This window comes from Pollicipes pollicipes, unplaced genomic scaffold (assembly GCF_011947565.3).
Source record: "Pollicipes pollicipes isolate AB1234 unplaced genomic scaffold, Ppol_2.1 Scaffold_3447;HRSCAF=4054_pilon_pilon_pilon, whole genome shotgun sequence".
NCBI lineage: Eukaryota > Metazoa > Arthropoda > Thecostraca > Pollicipedomorpha > Pollicipedidae > Pollicipes > Pollicipes pollicipes.
The window spans coordinates 1005614-1021736 of record NW_023596297.1 but is presented as its reverse complement, the minus strand read 5'-3'; the positions used below and the strand labels follow the sequence as shown (position 1 = coordinate 1021736).

General features: G+C 53.6%; 1 protein-coding gene across 1 annotated transcript in view; it reads right to left on the bottom strand.

The window, feature by feature from the left end:
- LOC119091455 (sodium bicarbonate transporter-like protein 11) overlaps positions 1-11930 on the bottom strand; it is a 43077-nt gene extending 31147 nt beyond the window's left edge. The window contains exons 1-3 of the mRNA XM_037214253.1: positions 11927-11930; positions 10579-10609; positions 10117-10240 (exon numbers count right to left, since the gene is read on the bottom strand). Coding sequence (XP_037070148.1) covers positions 10117-10240; positions 10579-10609; positions 11927-11930 — 159 coding nt within the window. The remainder of the gene's footprint in view (positions 1-10116; positions 10241-10578; positions 10610-11926) is intronic.
- Positions 11931-16123: the final 4193 nt, after the last annotated feature.

The window sequence follows — 16123 nt, the reverse complement described above, 5'->3', positions numbered from 1 at the left end:
TGCATGATGGCCAGGTTGTGGAGTTCAGACTTCTCCGGACTCAAATCCGGTGTCGCTTACCCGGGTGGTCGGTCTCATCGATTGACTACCGGTGTTTGCTCATTGGCGCCGCTGTTGATCCCTCGCTCCGGGGGATGGGAGGTGGATGGGTGGGGGGTGGGGGGGGGGAGGAGTTCTGCGGTCGGGTGCGCGCGCTGCATAACTGCCCCGGCTGCCGCTGGTGTTGTGCGTCGCCGACTGCCGCTTTCACGCATCCATCACAAGGACAAAATTTGTACTGAGAAATTCACTGGCCAGCATATGAGCCAGTTGATATTATGCGCACAACTCGGTGCGTATAGGCCCGGCACATCCGACACATCAACACACACGTGTGAGCCAACAGCCGGTGACCGACGTATTGGTGGGTTTGGTACGTCCGGTCAGGCAACGACGCCTCTTCATGCCGTCACGTTTGAGCTCAAGTGGGAGAGACAACACAACGAGTCGACCGTCGCCTCGTCCACAAAACAACGAAACCGAGCCTTCGAATCGCGCTGCCCATTCAACCCTCATCGGCGTGGAAGCAGGACTGCGGTCGTCTGGCTCCCCAGTTCTGACCATAACCGAGGCGGGCTGCTCGGGTGCGTTCCGCGCTTATCACTCCTCGCGGCCATCACCGTCACTGCGCGACTCGTCCCTCGTTAAAGGCGCAGCCGGATGCGAATCGACGAAGGGATCTGTTGGTCTGGCTGAAGCTTTGCAAGCTGGATCAAGCAGCAAATGAAATAGGCGAAGAAGCGTAATTCTAAGCAAAACCAGTGCACGCAAGCTGGACCGTGTTTGACTGAGAGTTCTACTATTCCTAATCATGGGGAAAATTTAAAGAATCGAGAAACATACCAAGCGACGTGATGACACGTAGACTAACGTTCCAGTCAAGGAAAACTGTCATGAATATGCGGATGCTGCTCGTACGCCGCGCCCAGCCACGAGACATGGCCGTTGAAGGTCATAACGAAACGACCTGGATCCTTATGGCCGGCCCCAGCGGCTAAACCAAGATTGCCTGGGCGTAGGTACGATAATGGACGAGCCGCTGCGCTGAAGCATGCGTCACAGGCCTCGGTCAACACGTCCACTCACGCCGGGCGCAAATGCCCTGTCGCCGCCTCGCTAAATCACCTCCAGCCTCGCTTCAACATTAAGCGCTTAAAACGCAGCCTATTACTGTGTTAACAGTCATTCATACATAGTCACGTATCTGCCCACTGGTCGGATTTTCCTTCTCTGTCCTCAGGAGCTTACAGCCACACCTGGGTCCAGAGTCAAAACCGCGTGACGTATCGCCTCCCTTCTTAATCATCGGATCACACCTCTCGCCCCGAGGCGCAGTGTCAGACCGAGAGACACAGTGCCAGGCCGTTACTCTCCCCTTTTGCCTCGAATACTCCCTCCACAGACTCCCTGCGGACTCTCCTTCCAGAGTTCTCCCCAGAGACCTTCCCTCTCATTCATCCCTTTCGGCCCTTTGCACGATGCTTTATTAGTTACTGATTCCTTCTAGCTGGGTCGGCACACCCTCGTTTTCTTCCTAATCTAATAGTTTTGGCTGGAATGACCCCTTCATCCAACAAGTTGCCGGGCCGGCCCGCCCTTTTCCAGCACTCAGCCCTCGATGTGCCCCGGGGGCAGACCTCGGACGTTGTGTCGCCGGCAACGGTGCAAGGCCGGCTCGCTGTATTCCGCATTACGGCGGGAGGGTTCTGCTCGTCCCCTTCTGACCCGGCTCCCACGTGGCACCATCGTGGCGAGGGTTTGAGGAGGCACCTATGCTGTTTTCCTCGTGCACCGCCAATCGGGTGCCGCGCGTCCAGCAGTCTTGCTGGCTGGCCGGCAGCAGATGCACTCTTTAAATATTTTTCCGAAACGAGAAAAAGGCACTGCTGCCCTGTCAAGCTTTGTAAGGATGATCAATTAGCGGGCAGGGTCAGCTTTCGCGCGCCGCTCTTCTCCCGTCAACCGGTTCACAAGCAGGCGCCCTCCTGCTGTTGCGGGGCGACCAGGCGCATGTTTTGGAGGATCAGCATCGACTTCTCAGGCTTCTTTCGTCCTAATAACCTTGTTTTGTGTGGAGAGGAGTTTCTGGCTATGGGCGGCCTGCTTGCTGTCCCTCGCCCTGCCGGGAAGCTCCACCAATTCAGGACAGTTAGTGTGGAAAATAGCAACGTGTTGAAATGCATGTCTACAGCTCCCTGTTTTTAGCCGAGATGGGGCAGGGCGGTTAATTTGTTTCACTAAACTTTTTTGGCGGAAATGAACGCTGCGTCGATAAGAGTTACATAGAAAGACACTATTTGAAAAGGAAAAGAATCTTCTACAGATAGTACCACTACTCATTTGGTAATACACACATCATTCTAAAGATACTGTTTATGAATGAACTATTTTCCTCTTTTTGCGGCGTGAACAAATCGTTAGTTTTCCATTCATTTGAACCTCTATAATATTTCTGATATCCTTTTTCATGTAAAGTGGTGATTTTATTCTCTTTATTTTCAAGGTACATTTTAGGTAACGTCCGATTTCAAGTTTCAGCTTGAGCCTAGCGCATTGAAGCATCTGTGTTGCAACCTCGCCATCTCGCCCCACTTATATTTTATACAGGTTTACGTAGACTAGCAGATGACACAGGCTCAAACCCGGTTATGCTGACAAGTGCAAGCACAGCAAGCAGCGAGGGCAAGATCAACATCGGAATACGTAGATCCGAATCCCGTATAAGGGCTACGAATACGTTTTACAGCCAATTCATCTCACTTAAAGCAAATAATTTAGTGTGTTTATCATTGGAGCAAAGACGTGTGATATTAACGAGCGCACTACTTAGCACACTTCATACACTTTGTGCGAGCAATATTGACGTGGAGCCCCGCGGCAAAAGCTTAACAATCCAACAGTCATCATAAAACCATGCAGGAAGTATGTACACAGAGCGCCTGAACAGCGGCGTCCGACCATCCGCCATGGTACCGCAGCACAGAGGCCGTGTCAGCGGCGCCTTTACCACGCGTGAGTTTTGACAGCAAATGTTTTGCCAGTGTAATTGCTTCCATAAATGCTTTTTTGGGTTTAACTGTTGCGTAGCAGTAATGCCTAGAAAAATATGTGTCCGGCTAAGCTTTATCGTGTAGGTTTTTTCGTAGAAGTGTTCGTGGAAGTAAGCAACACCAAGGTAAAGTTTTATCCGTGGAGGAAGGTTTGTCTGGTTTTTGCTGTGGACATGGTGTCACATGAAGGCTTCGGCGACAGTCAGTTTGTCTGTAGGAATACTATGTTTGAACATTTTGCGCGTAGCAATGTTGTGGCGCATAAGCGCAGCCCCAACAGCCACGTGCAGGCTTCGTTACGCAAAAGTTTGCCTGTTGAAGTTTTGACCGTGGATCTCATGTCGTGTAGAAGTCGTGTCGTACCAGTTTTTTGTGTAGACGCTTCTGCAACAGCAGTCGTATCCTGACCTCCTGCAGGACAAAATCCTTTTCATCCAATGCCATCAAAGGCTGGAGTCTTCTCCAGTTGTCCCACCAGTGTTGGGCAGCAGCCTCACCAGCCAAATGTCAGCCTCGCGGAGCCGAGGGCTGCCTGCAGCTGCCGCAAGAGCAGAGAGCACGGATTCTTCCGGAACAGCAATCAATACGCCGGGCCGGCGGCCGGACGGGCCAGGGCGACACAGCCGGGCGGAGAGCCGGCACCCGCGCCCGCCCGCACCCGGGCGGCGCTCCCTCGGCACCAGCGCGTCCACCGCACCCGGGCGGCACTCCTCGGCACCAGCGCGTCCACCGCACCCGGGCGGCACTCCTCGGCACCAGCGCGCCCACCGCATCCGGGCGGCACTCCTCGGCACCAGCGCGTCCACCGCACCCGGGCGGCACTCCTCGGCACCAGCGCGCCCGCCGCCACCCGGGCGGCACCCCTCGGCACCAGCGCGCCTGCCGCACCCGGGCGGCACTCCTCGGCACCAGCGCGTCCACCGCACCCGGGCGGCACTCCTCGGCACCAGCGCGTCCACCGCACCCGGGCGGCACTCCTCGGCACCAGCGCGACCACCGCATCCGGGCGGCACTCCTCGGTACCAGAGCGTCCGCCGCACCCGGGCGGCGCTCCTCGGCACCAGCGCGCCTGCCGCACCCGGGCGGCACTCCTCGGCACCAGCGCGCCCACCGCATCCGGGCGGCACTCCTCGGCACCAGCGCGTCCACCGCACCCGGGCGGCACTCCTCGGCACCAGCGCGCCCGCCGCACCCGGGCGGCACTCCTCGGCACCAGCGCGACCACCGCACCCGGGCGTCACTCCTCGGCACCAGCACGACCACCGCATCCGGGCGGCACTCCTCGGCACCAGCGCGGCCGCGGACGGCGTCGCCCCGCCAGCGCGTCAGCCGCGGGCCGTCGGACACGCCCAGGCACTGAGCGGGGCGGAGCCGAGCGTAGCTGCCACTGATCAGCCAGCTGGCAGCAGCCACTGGTTAAGTCCAGGTGTCGTGATGGACGACACAGGGCTGCGTGAATCATCCATGCCATCCATCTAGGAGAGGCCTTCACAAACCGAGTGACACCGCGGCTGGGCAAAACATGTGGGCGAGTGTAATGACAGCGTGGCAAAATGTGCGGAACATAGTGTGGGCACGAACATGGGCACCAGTGCATTGGTGTGGGCATGGTTGTGGTGCCAGTTTAAAGAACCTCAGAAGTTTTCTTTATGCAGCACTATCGTAAAGTTATCTCTACATGACAAACTACGCCGGACTGAGACAAGATGCTCAGGAAAAGGGTGTGATTATGTTCTGTGGAAGACGTGACCAAAGGGACGCAACACAGACAATATTTATGTTCCACTAAAAGATCTACTCATCAGTACCGCCGGCAGAATAACGGCTACACGATGACGCGTCTATATATGTAAAACCACAAAATCATAACGTGCCAAAGGACATGATTCGTTGGTTTCTACAAACTATAGGTTCCACCGCACGCGCGAACGCGTGCGCAACGTGATAGTATACGTTGGATGCATTTCGGTGGCAACGCATACCAATTTTAACGGTTTGTAGAAATATATGACACACGTTATTTAACGGTCTGTAGAAATCAATGATGCACGTCATTTAGCGGTCGGTAGAAATGTATGATGCACGTTACGAAGACTGTCCCTGAAGGCTGCAATTGCAGATTAAGCCGTTCACAATAACAGGTGTTGCCCATCAATGTCACTTCATACGTTGCTCCAGCGTTATAAGGCTTCACGCATTGGAACAATATGCCAACATCATCATAGCTTTCAGGCTGGTGTTAAGCAGAAGGCAGCCAGACGATATAAAACTGTCAAGTTTGGTCAACTTTAACGTCCGCCCGCTGAGTATGACGTCACATACGTTGCATAGTGAAATGATTAAACCATTACAAATATCATTTCTTAGTGTTATTAACTTTATTTCGCCTTTTTACGAATGTAACGGTCCTCTGTGTCATAAGGGCAATGAACATAAAATTACAATAATTTGGAACACAGTTAGTGTGATCCCAAAGAATACATGTCTGACACAACAAAAATGAGTTGATAGCATTAGGTCAGCTTTTAACATCGTCCATGTTATGCAAGTTCTGGACATCTGTTCAAATAATCTTGTCAAAGTAATGCTGCATTGAAGCCATGCACAACATTCCGTTTAAGTTGGGCTACATATTCAGGACATCGTTTCGCACACATATCGCCTCCCTAACAAGGCATCACTTAATGTCGCCGACAACCAACCATCTACCTCTTTAGACATTTGTGATTTGAACATGCTTTGAGCAGCATCAATTTCAGATGTTCATATCCGTCATAAAGGAGGCACCATTCAGCTAAATGAATGCAAAGTAATCATGAACATAATTTTCGTCTCTCACACCATTTATGATCAGCCCATTTATTTTCGTCGTCTGGGTACAGCACGACCATCTGGCATGTTACACGGGCAGGATGCGATGTAGGTTCAGGGAAATTGCACTGCCCATGTTCTACGAATTCGGCCAAATGGTTAGTACTCCACAAATAGGGCTGCACGAGCGTTTCGCACTCAATTTGTGCAATGTTTGAGAAGCCCAACGCTGATCGGTCTGCTTTCCTGGTTTCATTGAACGAATAGAACGCTAGGAGATGTCGGGTGGGTCCCCCAAATCCCCTAAACGTATCGTTCATGTTTTGTGAGCATCGCTTGAATTTAGAAGGAATTTGATGCTATGCATCAGAGCGGCGCCTGGGGATGACATCGTCATGCTTAATTACTTAGCAATGATTGGGTAATTCGGCCCAATTTGATGGCGCTGGCAATGAGCTGTCCTTGGGTGTGAGAAGTTAAAAGTCGTTAAGAGCATATCGCATTTGAAGAGATGCATTGGGAGGGTAATCCGGAGCGTAAAGCGTTTGCCCCCGGGGATAATCGCCAGAGGTGTAGATGCAAATTGGTCATTCGAGTCTGTTCTTTCCATGTATTGCAACAACCTAAGTTAAATTTTCTGAAATGTTGGGCATACGGATTCATTTATGCTTAAATTCAAGTTCCATTGATACCAACGTGCAATGGATAGTGGCGGGTAGACGCATGGCTATACCAATGGAAAATGGGTAAACGTATGTGGCCCGGCTGCATGAATCCGCAATTTCTGGAATCAGGTATCGCGAAAAACAAACTTATGCACAGTTATCAGGATTTTAGCCTTTTTTGGCACTTATTCCAAACTCCTCCAGCATGTGCCTGGACGTTGTGTGACACCTCAGCCCGCTTGCTACATCTGGTAGGCTTGACGACAGCATGAACCCTGAATTCGGTGACCATTTCGAGTGTCATACAACTCTTGTGGCTGATCAAAGCGATGGAAGGCTGGCCGAAATCCGAAGCCAGGCTGGGCTTTTAGTGCTTCCTTACAGAGTCACGTCACCTTCTGGAGTTACGTCCATGGCATCGACAGCAGCCATAGCTGCCAGATCGGCACTGTCAAAATCAAGGAAGACCTGTCCTGACATCTCGATACGAATCCCGAACACGCGACGACAAAGCCAGGGCGGACGCCGCCCGATTTATTACCAGAACCGGCCTGGCAACACTATTCAGAGGCTGGGTGTGCAGGTCACCAGGTACAGGGCGACTTTAATCTTGGAACCGACCGCATGCTCCCACTACCTGGCGCAATGTCCACACGTCGGGGGCGGCTCTCTGGCCGCTCAGCGCATGCAGAAACGGAAGGAACGCGGTTACATTGCGTCTTGAATATTTCTATCTTATTTTCGTTTTTTGTTTTGTTTCAAATAATGTCTTTTTTCAGGCATCGTGCCACTGGGGAGTCTCCTCCTGAAAGCTGCAATATGAGACTGACAATGTTCTCTCTATCCGATCTCACCCACGCAGCTGATAAAAGTAAATCGCGTTTACCGGGGGTCAGTTCACCGACTCGCGTAAGTGCATGTTATCCTTTCTAACGTTTAACTTGCTGGCGCCCATAATCGGGTTGTCAAGAATAACCGGGAAATCAAGCGATAAAACACCGCTGGGATGGTCTTCTCCCACGCCAGTTCCATACGCCCATTGCACAACACTGATACCGCTAGGCGAGATGGCGCTGTGGGATGTCGCCGAGATATTCGTAGCGGAAAAAAATGACGCTGGAAGAAGCTACTTTGGGACCCTGTCGTCCGCCGACTGTCCCAGCGAGCGTGTGCGCACCCCGCCAACCACATGACGTCACTCACGTCGCTCTGAGCAGCCTCCGCTGACGGACTCGAGCTCACGACCGTAACACATGGCTGCCGCAGCTCTCGTCTACCCGGCGCACGACGTAACACACGGCTGCCGCAGCTCTCGTCTACCCGGCGCACGACGTAACACACGGCTGCCGCAGCTTTCGTCTACCCGGCGCACGACGTAACACATGGCTACCACAGCTCTCGTCTACCCGGCGCACGACGTTACACATGGCTGCCGCAGCTCTCGTTTACCCGGCGCGCGACGTAACACACGGCTGCTGCAGCTCTCGTCTACCCGGCGCACGACGTAACACATGGCTGCCGCGCTCTTGTCTACCCGGCGCAAGACGTTACACATGGCTGCCGCGCTCTTGTCTTCCCGGCGCACGACGTAACACACGGCTGCCGCGCTCTTGTCTAACCGGCGCACGACGTAACACATGGCTGCGGCTGCCGCAGCTCTTGTCTCCCCGGCGCACGACGTAACGCACGGCTGCCGCAGCTTTCGTCTCCCCGGCGCACGACATGACACATGGCTACCAGGGCTCTCGTCTACCCGGCGCACGACGTAAACACATGGCTGCCGCAGCTCTCGTCTACCCGGCGCACGACGTAACACACGGCTGCCGCATCTCTCGTCTACCCGGCGCCCGCCCCGCAGCGCGCTCACACCGCCCCCCGGGCATTAGATTTGCTGCGAGCCTGATCCGCGGCTGTGGCCGGGGCTTTGCGCAGCCAAGCGGTCCCTAATCCGACCGAATGTGCCGCATTAACTGAGGTGCGAGCTTGAATGGTTCAATGAACGCCACGTTAGGGCACTGGCGAGCTGGCCGGACCGCGCCACTGAGTGCCGCCAGGCCGCCGGCTTTGTAGGCACGACAGATGCGCCGGTTGCGCCCAGCTGAGGGCAATCGGAGTCGACGTCTGAAAGCGGCGTGCGGTGTAGGAAGGGAATGCCGGTGAACTCTTCGGAAAGCAGAAATAAGTGCACGTGCATGTGTTGAACCGCGTTTATAACTGATAAGAAATGGGAAAACCGGTGTCTCGTTCCAACGAAGCCATTTTGCACGAAATACAATACTCGGGCCGCGATAGCTTTCCCATCGCCGGATGCAAATAAGCGAGACGGTGTGCGCCAGGGTTGTAGAAATAATGCTTTGATAATTTGCTTATCCAAAAGTAACGCTGAGATACCGCTTTTTACTCTGTGATATCTCGGCAAAGCTCTGACATCCTCACGGACTGTACAGGAGACGAGCGATACAAACTTTTATGAGTTTAAGGCCTTTATTGAGTAAACGATGTTTCATCTAACAGGAGGCACTGGTTAAGCGACGTTAGAATGCGGATTGCCATAAGCAGTCGGCAGCAGGCCTGGATTCAATGTGGTCGGTCCCAAGGCTAAAGCCACTCTGTAGCTGGTGACCTGCGCGCCCAGCCTCTGAGCCGACACGGTGTTGCCAGGCCGGCTCTAATAATAAACCGGGCGTCGCCTGCTCTAGCTTTGTCGTCGGGTGTTCAAAATTCGCATTGAGATGCCAGGACATGTCTTGAGTAACGTCAATATAAGCGTTATTTAGCATTGCGACGTCGTGAAACCGGTATCGCCTGGTATATTGAAGGTCACTCACTCAACATCAGACCCTCCAGCTCATGTTGTCGAAAAGCCAGTAGCTGAATTACTTTTATATAATTTAAAATTATGCCATTGTAAAAAAATCACAGCATTGCAATGACAGGCACTGCAATAGTGTTTTTTCGGGGCTATGAGATTTGAGGCTTTCATCAGCCACAGTCTCAAAACATGATTTGCTGGCCGTACTAAGAAAAGGGAAGTCAAACGTTTTAACTGAGCCAATTTACCTTCAATGTTTTACTCTGGTTGATACGATACCATGATACTTATAACCAAAAGGGGCACGCCACCTGCGTTTCACGGCAATTGGCGACATTATTATAGGATGTTATTCACACAAAAGCTCCAGTGGCAGACAGGCCACTGTTATGCTCACACCGCTCCTTACGTGAATGACCATGTATGTACTAAGCCGCGGCGTGCGCATCCTTCGCGCCATTCCGGGACCGGTAAGCCAAGAGACTCTCCGGCGACGCAGAGCCAGGTCTACAGGCGCCAGTGTGCAGCCGGTGAAGGGAGCGGCGAGGAAAACCGTCCCTTTCTCGACGTCGAACCGATCAACGGCACGGCACGTCGCCTTCGATCAATAGCGTCGCCGTCATCGTCGTCGTTGTCGTCGCCTGGCCGTGTCCAGAGGTGCGTGCAACGCCGGAAGCCTTCGCCCGTCGACTCCATCGCAGGCCGGCGGACAAGCCGTGCGCACTGGCGCGCCACTCACCTCCTTGCTGGGTACGAGCACAAGCACGAACAGTTTGACTTGTTTGGCGGTTCGGCCAAAGTTGGCCGGGTGCTTGAGCCGTGCGATGGCCATGTGACGCCGCTGCAGCGTCGGGAGGGTACACCTGGAGCGGACGGGGAGCGTCAACACCACACTCCTCGCCTCGCCGGGTCCGCACGCGTCCGGACCTGGGGTCACGGAGCGTCAACACCACACTCCTCGCCTCGCCGGGCCCGCACGCTTTCGGGCCTGGCGCCAGGGAGCGTCAGCTTCACGTGCCGCCCCTCGTCGGGCCCGCACGCGTTCGGGCCTGGCGCCAGGGAGCGTCAGCTTCACATGCCATTCCTCGCCGGGCCCGCACACGCCCGGGCCTGGCGCCAGGGAGCGTCAGCTTCACGTGCCGCCCCTCGTCGAGCCCGCACGCGTCCGGGCCTGGCGCCAGGGAGCGTCAGCTTCACGTACCGCTCCTCGTCGAGCCCGCACGCGTTCGGGCCTGGCGCCAGGGAGCGTCAGCTTCACGTGCCGCCCCTCGTCGGGCCCGCACGCGTTCGGGCCTGGCGCCAGGGAGCGTCAGCTTCACGTGCCGCTCCTCGCCGGGCCCGCACGCGTCCGAGCCTGGTGTCAGGGAGCGCCAGCATCACACGCCTCGCCTCGCCGGGCACGCACGCGCCTGGTGTCCGGTGCATACTCCAGACATGCCGATCCTGGGTAAGAAGGCGTGTCTTGTGGCAGGGAAGGTTGGGTTCGAACCCCGAACGGCAGGTTGCCCACCTGTAAGCTTGCAACGGTCCAAGTGGAAGGCAGAGCCGCTAAAAACGTAATCAGAGAGCATTGACCTCGTGCAGTGCGTATGTCTCCTAAACATTCGATTTTTGTCGACAACCACTACTTTTCTACCAGACTGACATACAGTAAAGTCGGTGACACTCGGCCCGTGTCTGAGACCACCGTATGACCCAGTGAGCGGAGCGTGGCAGGATTCTCGACCCCTAACCGGCACGGAATGCACGCGTGCACATGGCGGGCTTCGCGAAAACATACGACACCGGTAATCAATGCTGTTCAGGGCATGCATCGGATGAGGCAGACGTGGGCTACGGGACTTCCGCTACCAGGCGGCTGTGCTTCTGTGTGGATGATTGGGTCTCACTTCTTTTTTGTTTTTAAATTTTATACGAGTGTTTTGATGAGACGAAATTCCAGGATCAGCGCCCACGCTAAGCAGTGCTTTTGCGCGAGCGCTGCCCACACCATCCAGTCGGGAATTTTCGGGTCAGCAGTATGGTTCTCTCCGATGCGACTTTAATGTCGGTTCCCATGGTACATTTACTGCCATTACAAACTGATAATCTCTGCTGATGGGTTGTTAACTTACTTCAATGATCAAACCGTGGTCCAGTTTCACAGCACAAAACTGTGAATATACTTAATTATTTGAAATCAAACCCTGAGCGTACCCGGGCCAGACACTTGTTGCGTGACTACGACTTCGGCGTGTCTGTGCGACTTTTTGCAGCGTATCTTATATTCGTATGTAATCTATGAATTTAGAACCAAGCGCAAGACCCAAATCCGTATAAATATACGAACTGGGCACGTACGTAACCCGTAGTTCTTACAGAAACATAACGAACATTCTGGTTCCGGCAAGACGTATTTTAGCTGTAGAAGTCGCAAACAAATTAAATAGTGCCGCGTTTGCTCCTTGCATTAGCCCTTCAATGCTCATGTTACGGAACACAACGCCGTCATAGCGAAATGCCCCGCTGCTTAAGTAAGTCCAGATTATGTGCAGTTCAATCAGTCTTACCCATAGCGCCCTCTTACCTGCGTTACGCCGCCACGTAGCAAGTGTAAACACATAAAGAAGGACTTGCCTGTCTAATGGCGTGAAGCGGAATACGTGCTGTCTGACGGCGTGAAGCAGGAGATGTAAACAAATAAGCGAGAACACTGGCACCTACTTAAGCGCATACATTTGACAAACCCTCCATAATTAATCACTATCATGAGCTCTCGACACTTCACTATACTATGAAAGTGTAGTTGGTCAAACAGATACTCGTCGCAAAGGCAGCAAAATTATTTTGCACTCATAGATCGTGCGCCGCATGTCGGCTGGTAGGTAAATGAGTAGGAACACATCTTGATGGGGAATTTCGTTAGACGCTTGAGGGCCTAAGACGCAGACGCTTTCTTCTTAAAGCTGCGCTTATAAATGAGCTGTCTGCTACGGGGAAGCCATAAAATAGGACTAATTCATATTTTGTGTGAGAGGGTGCATTATGACCGCGTGTCACTTAGTCCTACACTGTGTCGTCCATGCCGAGGCTTTCGTGGGATAATGAAGTTCTTTAGACGGCTTAAAATGACAATAGACATCATATGAAAGGAATGCATAGTGCCACATTTATCCCGAGTATCATATTCTGCCCAGTTTCCTAATGATCGTACCAAGTTCCATCGGATCTTATAAGCGGAGGGGAGAGGAACACAACGGGTACAAGCTATGTGCCGGGAGCCCCAAGCAGCTTCAGGGTCCAATCCCAGGTTTCCATTTACATAGAGCGCTATGGGTTCATGCCCCAAAGTGGCTATGGCCGCTGCTAGGTGCCCTTTGTGCCGCTCCAGAACGTCGCTGGATTTATTCTCCGCCTGCAAGGTTCCGGTCCAGCACATTTTTTCTATCACAACTACACTGTTTGTCCAAAATCCTTTTTACAGCTGGGGTAGAGTGTCCTCTGACTCGTGTATATGCTGTGAGTTGCAATTTTTTGGTTTTTGTGACTGATTAATCCGCGGATTTTTATTTCACAAATTGCTTTTGACTAGGAAGCCAGCTGGCCAATCGGAAAGCGGGCCAATGAATTGTTGAATAAACTGCACCGGGAATGGCGGATTTGTTTAAGCTTTTGTTTTTGGTTTGGTGGTTTAAATTTGCGTTTTGTAAGTTTTGATATGATAGGAAAACACACATACAAGTGTAGAAATAAGCTAAAAGTGAGCAATTCCTCGCTTCATGAGCAAGCTTGCAAGTGGTACTAAAATCCCATGGGGCCCGTGGTAAGGCCAAAACGGTACAAAATTCGTGCAGCCGAAAGTGAAAGTAAGCAAATGAAAGTCCGCAGATCTCAAGTCGCCTCCGTGGTCTAGGGGAAAGATGCTGGGCTCTTAATCCAGCGGCGCTGTGCACGAGTCCCAGTGGGCGCATTGTTTGACCCGACCGACGTGCAAAGGTCAGCTGGCAACTGGCCAACGAGGGTCAACCCAGGCCCGGGGCGGCAGTGCCGCAACATTGTACGGCACGTACAAACCTCCGCAGACCTGTCCGGCAAAGGGGCGGGAGGCAAAATTCTCCGTTATACTAGGCCGCACGACTTGGGTGGTGGGTTTGGGGTATACGCAACAAGCTATGCTTAGCGGGTGCTCTGAATCCGAAATCACCCATGCAAACCACTCGGAATAAACTTATAAAAAAAAACAAAAGCACGAATCTAGCAAGCTTTCCGCAGCTCTAGCAAGTTTTCCTCTGAGTAGCTCATAATTTTAATTTAAATTAGGTGCCCCTGCGGGAGAAATCTCATTGAACTACCTGCTCAACACTATAAAATCAATACATTTAATTTGGCGCGATTTTTACAACGTGAGCGTTTTATAATATTTGCAACACACTTATTTGCCAAAATTCTTGCGTGATATATGCCACGAAAGCTTAAAACACTCTAATGAAAAAAATGCACGCAAATATGAGACTATTATCACGCCTATTCAACGAAACGTTATACCATGACTGCTTTCTCCCCTATGGTGCTTACCACAATGCTTTTTTCGAGGTCCACTTTGGCTTTGGAAAATGTCGTATCGCATGGTCTAATATGGCGCACTGGATCAAACTTCAACCAATGCACTTCCCGGTCACTGGCCGTTGCCGCCCGCTGTGCCAATCAAAAACGTTCGTCTGTACCCGAAGTCATTCATACCAGTAGTCACTTTTCACTTTTTCACACAGCTACTTTTAAAGTCGGCGGGCCCGCAATGTTCGGGTTAAAAACAGCTCCAAAGTGGTATCTCTAACCATCAGCCGACTGAGCCCCGTTTAGACCGGACCACAGCGGCTGAGCCCCTTTTGCGCCAGACCGCGGCGACTGTGGCCGTCTGGGGCAAACTACAGCGGCCGTACCAGTCCGGACCGGACCACAGCGGCCGCACCCGGTCCGGACCGGGACCACAGCGGCCGCACCCCGTCCGGACCGGACCACAGCGGCCGTGCTCGTCTGGACCGGACCACAGCGGCCGTGCTCGTCTGGACCAGACCACAGCGGCCGCACCCCGTCCGGACCGGACCACAGCAACCGTGCCCGTCCGGACCGGACCGCGCGGTGGCGGGTGCCGTTCGGCCGGTCCATATTTACGGCCCGGCGTCGGAGGAGAGCTCAGACCATCGATCGATCGGCCCCGGGCCGGCGGGGCTCGCTGCCGGCGCGGCGGCAGCGCGAGCCGCCAAACCGGCTCGCCTCGCCCCGCCAGCACAGCCGCCAAACCAGCTCGCCTCGCCCCGCCAGTACAGCCGGCCGGCCGAGACTCGTTCCGGCCGAGGCCCCGGCGCGAGCCGCCAAACCGGCTCGCCTCGCCTCGCCAGCACAGCCGCCCGGCGGGGACTCGTTCCGGCCGAGGGCCGGCCACCACGGGTCGGCCTCGCCCCGGTTCCGACGGGGAGGGTTCCTCACACTTGTGAAACTGCCCGCTCGGCAATGACGCGGCGCTCACTGGGCGGTGCGGCGGCGCGAGGAGCCGAGAGTGGTCACGGGGTGGCGCGATCCGCCTCAGGCGAGATGTCAAGAGTACCCCGGGTGCGACCTCTGGTGTAGAACTCCCGCTTGTCTCCACGGAGAGTCTTCCGGTGCCTGTGACCGAGGGTCTTCCATTGATTGTGGTATGGTGTCTTTCTTCACCCCTCACCAGGAGCACTGAAAGTTCTCCCAAGTTGGAAAGGAGGAGCTAAGTTGGCTATTTCTTTCCAGTCAGCACCTTTACTGTCTGTGAGAACTTTCCAAAGAGTTTCGGGACACCGGCCCCTGTCACACCCATTCTTCCCGCGCTCTCGCTCCCCACTGATGTTTTCTTTCCGGTCAAGCGTCTTCTTGTCTCTGCCCACGCGTCTTCCCTCGCTTCTGAAATACGTCTTCCCTCGCCTCCGACCGAGAGTCTTCCCTCGCCTCTGACACATGGTCTGATTTGCAGCCCAGCTCAGTCCCAGCTGTCGCAGCTCGATACAGCTCGACAGAATCTTAAACAGCCAGCTGGCGAAAAGCGTTCTCACATGCTGAGGAACGAGAAAAAGCTGCTGAATGAAATAGCGCCTCTGGTACAGATATCGTGGCTGTAGAAATGCTTGAGTCATATTCGTTTCTTGACAGGCACTGCGGGCTCGATTATCTGTGAGAGCACGGATATTTAACCCGCACAGTGTAGAAGCACTCTGCAGTCAGGTGCTTACTGTCCCACTGCATTCTATTTATCTGAGACACCCTCGAATCTAACTGGTCCACCTTTAAAACATATTACGTCGAATGCCAAGAGCACAAGGCTAAAGTGGATAGACGTTTCGCCTTGATGGGCACCCAGGGATTGACATAAATGTAGTGGCTATGGCGTAACAGAATAGCCCGATTACGCTGATAGCATGCCAGTCAGACGCTCCTCGTGGCGCGGTTCGGCTAGGGGATAATAATTATGTGAGTCGTCCGACGTTGCGTAGCTATACAAAACATGAAGTCGATGAAGTCCGACATTTCGGCAGCCAATGTTAACGGGCGTATAGTATCTGTAAATGTGTTTCCCGATGTTCCCATTTTTTTCCAAATGTTTCCCTTTCCTTCCCAGTGATTCAGCAAGCCGAGTCCAGATTATATGGCGTTTGTGCACTATTTTATAAGTAATTTGCTTCCACAAATGGCGACTTAAGGTGCAACAAGGTCATCAATTTTAGTACTGGACATCAGGAAGG